The sequence below is a fragment of the Rhinolophus sinicus genome, linkage group LG05, assembly GCF_036562045.2.
Source record: "Rhinolophus sinicus isolate RSC01 linkage group LG05, ASM3656204v1, whole genome shotgun sequence".
Classification (NCBI taxonomy): domain Eukaryota; kingdom Metazoa; phylum Chordata; class Mammalia; order Chiroptera; family Rhinolophidae; genus Rhinolophus; species Rhinolophus sinicus.
The window spans coordinates 53,443,342-53,455,773 of NC_133755.1; the positions used below are offsets into that span (position 1 = coordinate 53,443,342).

General features: G+C 41.1%; 1 protein-coding gene across 1 annotated transcript in view; it reads right to left on the bottom strand.

Moving 5' to 3' along the window:
- The window catches only part of M1AP (meiosis 1 associated protein), a 61,985-nt gene that overhangs the window by 4,402 nt on the left and 45,151 nt on the right, over positions 1-12,432 (bottom strand). Inside the window, exon 6 of the mRNA XM_019750281.2 lies at positions 11,274-11,415. Within this exon, the coding sequence (XP_019605840.1) occupies positions 11,274-11,415 (142 nt within the window). The remainder of the gene's footprint in view (positions 1-11,273; positions 11,416-12,432) is intronic.

Genomic DNA, 12,432 nt, shown 5'->3' on the forward strand with positions numbered 1-12,432 from the left:
GGGGGGATTTGCCCCTGCTTTGAAGACATGGCCTCTTTAAGCCTGTTCTTTGGAAGGAATAGGTAGGAAGTTGCAGAACACTCCATTTTAGTTGTCTCAAGTAACTTCTGATGTGGCTCAGACTTTGGATTATTATTATTTTAATCTATTTTTATGCTGTTTCACGCATTTGTTTGTGAATTAGTTTATTTATTAAGAATTTATTGACTCCCTATTACCTATCATGTCCCAAGCACAAGGTATGGGTATATAGAAATTCATTAGACAAGTTCACTGCCTTCTTAGAACTTATAGTAAGGGGAAGGCTTGTAAACTAATGTTTGTCCCAGACTTAGGATGATCAACTGTTCTGGTTTGCCTGTTTTGGGCACTGAAAGTCCTGTGTCCCAGAAAACCCCTCAGTTCTGGGCAACCTGGGATGGTTAACCACCCTTGTAAGACTTCATGGAGAATGGAGTATCTTGTCACTGTGGCATTCCACTGGAGGCTAAAACTATGTCAACGTGACATTTGTTGTACCTTAGTGTTATGGAACAAATTCCATAACCTGGTATATCGTGGGGTTACTAAGAGCCTTAAAATGTTGTACATAGAAAATTATGACCCGCTAGAATTTGGGTCTACTGATTTTGAGACAATAGCTAAAATTCTGTTAGAGAATTGGTATGTGGAAATGAATGAGGTCTGTCCAAAGTAACTCCTGATGTGGGAACTATTCGAGGACTGGGAAGAGATTCAGTTGAAAAGATTTTACAGAATGCTTTAACACTTTTGGGCTGATTTATAGAGAGGTTGGCAGAAGGTCTGGAAGGGAGAGAGACAAATGCATCCTTATTAGAGTTTGATAAACATATTAACTTATCTGTCATTTCCAGGAGTATTCTGAGAAAGTGAGACATAGGGAAGTTACTTCAAGGCCCAATTTTGGACTCTAAATGTCTCACCTCTTTGGGGACTTGACGTCCAGGACCCAAACTTGAACATGTTACCCAAGTCATGGGTTGACCTGTTGTTGGTACAGGCAGTTGTAGCTGTGATAGAAATGGTTAACTTCCATAGCTGGTATCTGAGGCTGAGAAAAAGCTGTGGCATTGGGATGTCTTGTGGGATGTCCCAGAACACCAGCCTTTGAGGTCCCCAAGTTGAACAACACTTAACGACTCTAGATGACTGCTGAGAACTTAGAATATGCTTTTGCTAATTCTAAACAAAGGAGCATGAGTTAGATGCTGAATTTACCAGAAGGCAGATGAAAAGGTATCTGTTTATGTTGTGGTTAGCGACTTCACTATAGAAGATGCCAGGGAGCTTAGAGTTTGGAGGTGGGGACTGATTCTGTTTGGAACAGGTGTGGAACAGGGGCAGAGTTGAATGGTATGCCTCCCTTACCCCTGCCCTAACTTCTAATTATTAATACTAAGGTTATGAAAGAAGGTGTGGCAGCAGCCACTGTTGGTTGACTGGCCCCCCCACCCCCCACCCCTCCCCGTCTTCCCTTTTCTCTACCCATTTTTAGTCTTTTCAATGATTGGTCTAGAGGTGATTTGTGACCTACATTTAAATAATGAAACATAAGCAGAAGTTGCTGGGTGGGTCTTCTGGAAAAGCTTTGTAATATGCTGGCAAGCTTTTTGCCCCTGCACCCTACTTTTTTTCTCCCTAGGACAGGACTTAGTCTTAAGTTGCAACAGCGATCTTGTGACCATGAAGCAATAGGCATAAAGATGAAGTACACCAGCTATTGTTGCTGCACTGGAAAAATGGAAAGAGCCTGGGTCTTTGATGGCATCACTGGTCAACTGCACCAGCTCATAATGATCTGTCCCCACACTTCTTGTAACGTGAGAAAAATAAACTCTTAATTACTAAAGTTAGAATCGGATTGGTTTTCTGTTAGTTGTAGCCAAGTGGATCCTTTACAGATACCAAAGGGAAGGAAGAGGATGTGGTTACTCACTTCCGGTATCTAGGGAAACAGGAGTAGAAGGGACAGTTTTAATGGCACTGGCACAGGCTTTGCCAAATGAACAGGTAGGAATTTATTATAGCATGTAAAATATCTAATCTCACCAAACCAGAGCTCCCTTAGTCTGCCATTAGTATGGTGCTCTGGAATCAAATTCAGCGATTAAAGAAACACTGACCAACTCCCGAGTGGGAGTGTTTCTGAGACAGCCACTGAGAGGCGGGAAGAGTGGAACACTCATTTTGCTTTGCTTGTGGGAATAGACACATTGCATTGTCCTAATGCATCCAGGAAGAGAAATTATAGCTAGTTATGGAAAAACTATGCATACCCATGGGTTTTTGGAATCTAGAAAGGCATCAGGAGGAAATCAGATTAATTTGGCATTATTTGCTTATTCTCTCACTCCAGAAGACAGGACCATGAGGGGAAGAAAATGAAGGTGCAATGTCCACTCCTCTGCAACTCTCACACTGGCTTCTAAAAAGGAGACCAGGGAAAGATGGTAAAAGACATTTCATACCCCCAAACAGCAGAATGAACATGGAACATTCTCCAGGATGGACCACATAATAGGCCATAAATAAAGGTACAGTAAATTTAAAAAGATTAAAATCATCCAAAGTATCTTCTCTGACTACAGTGAAATGAAATTAGAAATCAATAACAAAAAGAAATTTGGGAAGTCATGAATATGTAAAAACTAGACAACATATTCCTAAATAATTAATGGTTCAAAGAAGAAATCATCAGGGAAATTAGGAAATAATTTGAGATGAGTGAAAATAAAAACACAATATACTAAAACTTATGAAATACAGCTAAAGCAGTGCTTAGAGGGAAATTTATAGCTGAAAACTCTTCAAATAAAATAAAAAGAAGAAAGATCTCAAACCAATAACCTAACTTCCCACCTTAAGAAATTCGAAAAAGGAGACCAAACTAAACCTAAAGTAAGCAGAAGGAAGGAAACAAAAAATACTAGAGTAGAAAGAAATGAAAATCCTCAACAACATACTAGCCCACCAAATCCAGCAACATATAGGGGCAGCCAGATGGCTCAGTTGGTTTGAGTGCGAGCTCTCAACAACAAGGTTGCTGGTTCGATTCCCACATGGGATGGGCTGCGCTCCCTGCAACTAAAGATTGAAAACGGCAACTGGACTTGGAGCTAAGCTGCACCCTCCACAACTAATTTGAAGGACAACGACTTGGAACTGACGGGCCCTGGAGAAACACACTGTTCCCCAATATTCCCCCCCAAAAGGATTATATACTACAACCAAGTGGGATTTATCCTAGGAATACAAAATTGGTTTAATATCCAAAAATCAAACAACGTAACATACCGTGTTAATGGAATAAAGAACAAAAACTACATAATAATCTCAATAGATGCAGAAAAAGCATTTGATAAAATCCAAAACCGTTTCGTGATAAAAAGTCAACAAACTAGGATTAGAATGGAACTTTCTCAAAAAAAGAAAAAAGAAAAAAAGAAAAAAAAGAAGGAGTGGAACTTCCTTAACCTGACAAAGGTCTCTACAAAAATCCATAGTGAATATCATAGGTAGTGTGGTGAAAGACTGGATGCTTTGCCCCAAGGATCAGGAACAAGACAAAGATATCTGCTCTTGCCACTTCTGTTCAACAATGTACTGGAGGTGTATTGAAGATCAAAGGGCCATTTCCCACATTTTCTGGACTGTCAGCCCCTTAGGATTCAGAGGGAGGGGAGAGGCACTCATGAAAATATTGAGTGTGTCAACATCCTGGCTCTTGGGGACTAATATTTTTAAAATTTGATTTAGGAAAACATAGTAATGTGACATTTGTCATATCAGAAAGCTAAGGTGCAAATTCAGACTGCTTATCAGTGCTGTGAAAGGAAAGGCAAATGTAGCAAAAGGTACATGAGCAGGGAAGGGGCAGAAAGGATGAGTGGGGGCAGGCTGTAGCTGGGGTGGGGGTGGGTACAGGAAAAACATAGTATTTATGGTATTTAACCAAATCTGGAAAAAAAATAAGTAGATGTTTGTCAGGTGGACAGAGGCAAGGAGAATGGAATAGCTTGAAGAAAGGTGGAGGTGTGAAACAGTTTAGCATATTTGGGGAACATTTAGTAATTCATAAGTGTTGCTGGAGTGGACGATGGAAGGGGCATTGTGAAAGATGAAGCTATCCAGACAAGGCTGGGTCACAAGCATCCCACTGACCCCACGCCAGCCTGCTGTCCTAGCACCTGTTTCCCTGCAGCTTCTATGAGCTCATTCTGATCATTTTTGTCTTTAAAAAATGGCTCCTGACCCGCCATCACCCCACTCTCAGCTTGGATTCTTGCTCTTGACTCTTTGCCTAATATAACCAAGGACTTTCCATTTCTCCACCCATTTACAGCCCAACCAGGTCATCGCCTGTGTACTTAGACTCCTGCTGGCTACATCCTGGCTTGAATCCTGTCACTTCTGAGGCCAATTAGGGCAGACAGGGCCAGTAAAACTGTGGAATGCATCTCCAGAGACTGACATTTTAAGTAGGAAACTGAAAGAGCTAGGTAGTATTTTCATTTCTTTTTCTAGTTCACACAGACATGACTTTGTAAGAGAAATGAGGATGTGGAAAATGAGTCACTAGCTACATAACTGGGACTACACAGTACGATTTGGTAGTTGAAATTATGATTTCCTGGTGATGAATCGATTCATCTCATAAATACTTGGAAAAACTTATTTATTTATTTATTTATTTACTCAGTCATTCCCTACCACATTCCAGAAAGCAGTTATGCCTGTTTTGAAAAATGCAACAACACAAAAAGATAAAATAAACAAGGGGATTGGGCAAAGGAAAAATAAGGGTAGGGCAATAATACAGCCAAGATTAGATAAGCTCATAGAAATGCAAACCGCCCACTTTTGCTAGAAGGGTGCTCCACAGCTTTTCCTAATATAAAGCGTTGGAGAAGCTATCTTGTGGATTCTTATTGAGTAGTGAATGTGTTTCAGAGAACTCCTGCAATCAATATGATACTGAATTTCACATGGCTATAGAGGGGTTAAAAATTTGTGTCCTGGACTCAACTTTTCTGGGTTCAATCCTGGCTCTACCATTTACTAGCCTTGTAATCTTGGGAAAGTACTTAACATCTCTGCGCCTCACTTTCACATTGGTAAAATAGGGATAATAATTCCTACCTCATAGGATGGTTATGGAGATACTATAATGTTTGTGAAGTGTTTAGAACTGTTTCAGGCACATAGTAAGCACCATGAAATGTTAAAGTTTTAAACTTAAAACACATGTAATAATTATTAGATAACATTATTAAATTTTGTTAGATTAAAAAATCATTTAATAATTCTTATAGAGCTATAAAACCTCTGAAAAACGAAGTCAAAACGCACGGCTCTTGTAGTCTGGACTGAAATTTAAGGGAATGGATGGATGGCATATATCTTTCAGGAATCATGGAGATGTGTTTATCAAGAGCATTGCCTAACTGATAAAGGGATATTCTTCTGAGGGAAAGGAAGTAAAATACTAAAATAAAACAAAATCATCTATGAGGAGATACAACATTCAATTGTCAAGTAAAAAAAAATAATCAGGGACTAGAATAACACTTAAGGCTGCAGTTGACCAAGGTTTGAGTATGTGTAAAATGTAATTTGAAAAGTTATACAACATTTATAGTTGATAAGGCCTGGTGGGCTGGCACTAATGACTGGAATTGAATTCTGTTAGTGTGGACTTTGTTCAGAAGAACTGCTCTGAAAGAAGGGTGGAGAAAGAGACAGCATTGAATGAACTGAGCTGTGCTTACACTTGTAAGGAAACCCGGACACCTAAAAATGAGGACGTGGTGGAGCCGTCAACCGACTGAGGGTAAAGCAGAAAATATCCTGGGTTGTCTGGCCAGATAAGGGATGCAAAGAGAGAATACAGGAACATTGAATAAGTGTTTGCTTTTGCATCTGAGTGGGTTGGCAGACTGGTTCCCCTGCCTAGAACAACTAGAAAAGCTGGACAATATACAGAAACTGTTTGTCTGAAGGCAGGGAGGAGGTGCTGTGACAATGAAATCAAGAGGCAGCTAAGTCTCTGGAGAGGGAAGAATCCAGAGAGACAAGGGAATTATTGCAACCGCTTTTAGTGTAGGGCATATGTTGATTTTGAGTTGGGGGCTGAGCATCTAGGATGTTCACCTGCAGGGGCACCTGCACAGGAACAGAGAAACCAGCAGATCTTTTGGTGGAGACTTGGCAGGGGTGGGGTGGGTGCTCAAGCCAATTTCTCACTCAGCCCATTTGTCAGATCCTGGGCTGCAGGGAGTAGGCGGCAGACGCCTAAGGAGAAAGCCTCTGAAAGGAGAGCATTGTCACTGACCTGGGTTAGAGGGGTTAGAGTTGGGATCATCCAAGGGGAAGGATGCACATAATACACCAGGTTTTCAGTGGAAAGTCCTGGAGGGCCAGGAGCAAACCAGGGGTAGATGGAGCCTCAGCAGGGCTGCAGCCCGGCCCTGGCTCAGCACAATACGATGAATTGCCAGTACTCTATCTGCTTGTACAGGGCAGGCTGAACCCTCTCCACAGAAAGCCAACACCAACTGGGGCCTCTACAATTCATTTAGACACAATGAGCATATGTCTGAAACCACATGTTTGAAAATCAAAAGGAAAAAAAAGAAGATAGAAACAAAGCCACAGGTGATTCAAGGATTGGGGTTAGTGGATAAGAACCTTAAAATAACTATGATTAGTATGTTCAAGAAATAGGTGAAAATATGGAGAATTTCCCTAGAGAATTAGAATTAAAAAAAAAGAAACAAGTGGAAATTGTAGAACTACTAACCAATCACTATGTGCAAATTGTATGCCGGCCATATGCAAGGTGCTTTACATACACAGTATTACTTAATTGTCTTAAAAACCATATGAGGTATATTTTATTATCTCTACATGATGGGGACAAGTTACTAATGTGTGTCTGTCATGCACCTTCTTCCTTTTTTTCCTTCTCCCCCATGTCACTTCTACTCATGAAAGGAGAAGCCTTGTAGGTTCTATTCCTGGATATTTTAAATAGGTAGAAAGAGATGGGACCTGAGAGGGAGGGGCCTATATCAGAGAGGCTGTCAATCTACAGAATATTTATACCACGGAGGGAGGAAGTAGAGGAACAGGGACGAGAGAGAGAGAGAGAGAGAGAGAGAGAGAGAGAGAGAGAGAGAGAGAATTGAGGAGCAGAGAAAGAAAATTTGAAAAATGTCATTGTAGGTTACGAACTATTTCCTTTTTGGTGTTCTTTGAAAGCACAAATAAATTAATTTTAAAATTGCTTTTTGGCCTCTGGATAGTGCTTCTTTATCCACCATTTACGCAGAGATTAAGTCACATGGGGCCACTCGATTTGTTAGGGTTACGAATAGATGAATAAATGCTCAGAGACATTACGTGCGTTGCCTACGTTCATACAGTGGGAAATAATGAAGCTGTCCTTAGGGCTCTGATTCTAAAGTCCATGCTTTTCCTGGGCAATATAAAGTACATTTTACCACAACAGATTAGAAAACTGCTTTGCCTTGACTCCCAAAAAAGAGAAGTAACAAGGAGAGAATTTCTACTCTTAGTCAAAATTTGAGGCTGAGGAATTAGTTGGTAAAATGGGCAAGTGGTAGAACTTGCCAGGGAAAGGCAACGATGTCATTCATTTATATCATGAAGTCTATGATATAAAGTCAAGTTTATGTCACAGACTTTAACTCATGTCATAGGATCATATACTTAAGAATGAATTGAAATATGCTTTTCTCTAAAAACGAAAACAAACAAACAAACAGAGCACACAAAGGCCTAATGATAAATATAGGAATCCAGGAGGGCCTCACTGCACAAGCACCATTTGAGTTGAGTCTTTCAGGATGGGGTAGGATTTGAACATATGGAGATAGGAGAAGGGACAACATGAACAAAGGCCCAAAGGTGGGGCAATTTAGAGTCTGTATATTAATTTTGTTGGAGTGTATGATACATAAAGGGGAATAACGGGAGACAAGTTTGGTGTTTGAATACTTGGTTAAGGAATATGGATTTTAAAGTATAATGAATAGTAAGCCACAAAATAGCTTTAAGCTGAAGAGTGGCAGGCTCAGTGCTGTGGCACAAGAAGATTAATCTGGTGGCAGCATGTAAAAGGGATCGGAAAAAGGAAACATGAAACGCATTTAGACAAGTTACGAGATTATTGCAGTATTAAAGGAAAGAGGTAAAAGGGCCTGAACTAGAGGAGGGATGAATAAGAATGGAGAGGAGCAGATACATACAATACTGCCAGATACTATGGGGATAGAACAGGCAAGGCTAAATTCACTGAGTATTGGCACCACAGAAAAACATGTACCAGGGAATGCTTCAGGAAGATTAATCTGGCCCTATGAGCAGGGCAAATTAGAAAAGCGAGAGACTGGAGGTGGGAAGCTAGTAAGCTAGTCAGGAGTTTACTGAAGAAGTCTTGGTGAGAACAAGCAGTGGGAGTGAGAAGGAAAGGACAGTTACAACTCATGTTGTGAGAAGAAAACTGATATGACTGAATGATGAAGTGGGTGTAAAGGGCGAGACGGCTGAAAGTGACTGAGGTTTCAAGCCTGGGTGAGTAGATAGTGGTGATGCTGCTATTAACAGAAAGACAGAAGTCAGAGTGAGAAGTTAGCTGGAGGGGAAACGTCACAGTGAGAAACAGAGGCAAGAGAGCGGGGGTGCTGGCAACAGTAGATTTTAAAAGAACTTGTGAAAAAGGTGTAAGAAAGAATACAAAAGCAAGAATGGACTTGAAGTGTTAAAAACTTGCACAAATAGGATCAGGAAGGTCAAAATTCTCAGTAAGTGTTGTCATATAGCAGGCACACAAAAGATGCTTGTTGAACGAATGAGCTGAGGCTTGTGAAGAATTCTCTCTATAACACACTACCTTTCAGCCTTTTGCTGCTTGGAGAAGATGTCATGTGAAAAGCAAGAAGGAATAGCCCTTCAAACACTATTTTGCTTCTATCTTTTCCAGAAAAGGAGAGTGGTCTTTAATCTGGGTGAGGTGGAACTAATATAGGGTAGAGGGAACAGCAGCATAAGATGGGAGAAGAGCTGTTACTAGTACCCAGTCACTTTAAGTGAATTCATGTCCAGTGAAGGACAGAAATATGGGGTGTTCAGTGAAGGGAGAATTAGCCTGTGTTGTAGTCTGTATTTATCTGGCTACCTCTGGAGGAGGGATAAATTTAGCAAGATGTTAAAAGCATTGACTTTGCAGTCCACAGAACTAGATTCAAACTCTGACTTAGCCACTTTGGCAGCTGTATGACTTTTGGTCTCTTCAGACATCAGTCTTACCCATCTGTAAAAATAAGGTCAACAGCACCCATTCTCACAGAGTTACTGTGAAGATTAAATGAGGTAAAGTATGCAAAATACTTAGTTAAGTGACTGGCACTTAGTAGGATGGGCATGCTGGTACATGTATCTTGGCTCCCTTTTCTGATTGTTTTCTTGGACTACATTTCCAGCAATGGAATTCAAGTGTTGAAGGGTATCACTTTCCAGAACATGTACACTCCCTCTAGCAGTGCAGTAAAATGCCAATGTCTGCTTAAAATATCATGTACGATAAGAATGTACTAAAGCCACTTGAATAAAACTCCTCCAGAGTGATGCAGCGCCTCCGAGACCCTGAGGAATTGGGCACCGTAAATAGTAAACTGAGCTGTTGGGCTCTAATAGTCGGAACATATCTGTTGTCTCTGCTCTGCAAAGACAGGAGATGGGTGTTCTTCAGATAGGAAACAGGAACTCAGTGGGTGGACCTAAAAGGGAGTGTGGGCTTTGAAACAGGAAAAAAAGAAGTCTGTTTCTGATAGTGAGAGAGACGAATTGCTGTGCTGTGCTGATCACCCAAATCCTGCTGGGTCAAACCTTTCTTCTATATCCACAAAGCAGTTACACACGTCCTTGGATTGTATTTGCGGTTGTTTTATTTTACCTTGTTAAGTGTTGTATTACTGTTTCGTGTATGTGCTCTTTCAGTTTTTCCATTTCAGGAAATGGCATACACTTACTTGTTCAAATCAGAAACCAGGCAGTTATTTGATACTTTCCTCGTCCTCACTCCCTACATCTAATCCTTCACCAAGTTCCCACTCTTTCTCTAAAATACTTCTCTAATTGGTTTACCTTTCTTGTCTTGACTTCCATCATTTTGAGTCCAAGCTACCATCATTTCTTGCCTAGACGACTGCAATGCCTTCCTGTCTCATTTTCTTATTTCCATTCTTGCCTCTGCCACGTCATTTCCAAATTTTGGCTCAAGTAAGCTTTTAAAAACTTAGATTATGTCATATCTCATGATTTCTTTCTGTACTTAAAGTCCAAAGTCCTTAATTTGGCCTACAAAGCTTTGCATGGTTTGACCCCTATGTCCTTCTCTTCCTCTTTGTGGCCCTCTCCCCTCACTCTCTTTGTTTCAGTCACAATAGCCTTTTCATTCTCGATTCTTCTCTCAGCTCTTTCCAGCCTTTGGGTCTTTGCACAGGACTTTCCCTGCACCTGGAATGCTCTTTCTGCCACCATTCACCTGGCTAATCCCCAGTCACCTGGCAGGTCTCAGTTTAAATGTCACAGTCACAGAGAGGCTCTCTTTTCCTTCATAAACTTCTCACAATTAGGAATATATATATTTAATTCTATCTCTTCAATTAGAGAGTTTCTTGAGGACATCGATAATGTCTATTATGGTACTACTAAGTATCTAGGGCTTAGCACAATGTCTGGCACAGGTTAGGTGCTCTTCATGTAAATGAACCATCATGTCCAGCACAGTATTAGGAAGAAAATAGGATTTAAAATCCCAGGGTGCCAATAAAATGTATACACATGACTTGTATTTATCTTTTGTTATCGGTGTATATTGAGTATTACAGTTTTAATATAGTTTTTTCCTTTCTTAAAATGCGTATACATTTTTTTGGCACCCTCTGTATAGTTACTTAACGGAAATTTCCCCACTGCCATTTAAATGTAAAAACTCAGGGATTTTTCATGTTTTGTGTCATATAAGTGAATTCAGGAATTATTATTTATAATATGAAACCAATAAAGGCAAGTCATATTTAATCCACATTTCAGAGTACTTCCAGTTTTTTCCTGTCTTCTTAAGGATTGGGAGAGGCTTGGGCTCAGGGCAGGATTAAGCTAACTGCTTCTGTGTGGTTGGTACTTTAACACTCTTCTTCTTCCCTATCGGGGACATGCGTACTCACTAGCAGGCTGTGACACAAAGCGTGGAAATGCTGCTGGTTTGTCTCCAGTTCATCCCAGTCTAGCTGCCAACAGCTTGTGGGTCTCAGAATGAATGGGAGTCCGTATGTCACTGACTCGCAGACCCCACTGGATTTGAGAGCCCTGGGAAGAGACAATGACAGTGAAAGTCTCCTTAGTGATATCCAGAACCTCGACCCAGATCCATTTAAATTCAGGTAAGTCTAAGACCTTACTGTGAAATCCTTTAGGTTAGGGCCTGTGAATTATTCATCTTAGCATGGCCAGAACCTAGCAAGGTATCCGGCACACAGCATTCTCAAAGCCTGTTAATTAATGAAGGAAGCAGCCATCATGGAGGCTCAAGACTCTGATGGGTATTTCTTCTCCTGAGCTCATTCCATTACAAGTGAGTCCCCTGGGGACACTCCCATCATGCCCCTGCCACAACAACCATATAACACAATAGTATGCTAACCATCTGCATGCAAGTCCTGGCTCTTTCGTGGTAAGGTGCTGACAGAGGATTTATCTAAGAAGAGGATGCGTTTAAGAAGACTCTTAGCAACACGCATGGTCACAAACCCATGGACAGGCTCACTCAGATACCTGTGCATGGGCACTGTCATATGGAGTAGGAGCAGTAAAAGCGACCTGTGTCATCATTGCTAATTCTACCTTGGACTTGGTTCCCCTGGAAGCAGGAGTTCTGGCACTTAGAGAAATGGGAGGGCAGGGGGAATTCCTGTGTACCAGTGCCTCTTTGAAGGTCAGGTCTCTGTCCTGATTGCTAAACACAACTGGTATTCAATAAACATTTGCTGAATGGATAAACACCTTCCTGCAGATTTTGTTTTTCTCTGCATTCAGAGACTTTCTGGATTTCCAACCCTCATCCAGACCTGTGTCCTACGGAGGCACATCTCTACCCTCTGCTCATTCGTCTCCACATGCTGAACAGCCTGAGCATGTTCTTTCATGCTCATACCTGTAGTTGCTGCTTTGGACCTGACTCCCACCTACCCAACACTTGGGGATGTTCTCTCTCTCTGTCTCTCTCTGTCTCTCTGTCTCTCTGTCTCTCTCTCTCTCGACGTTCTAGTCATGGACCCCGTAAAAATAAGCATTTGCATAGATTGGGGAGGTCCCCATGGACCATAC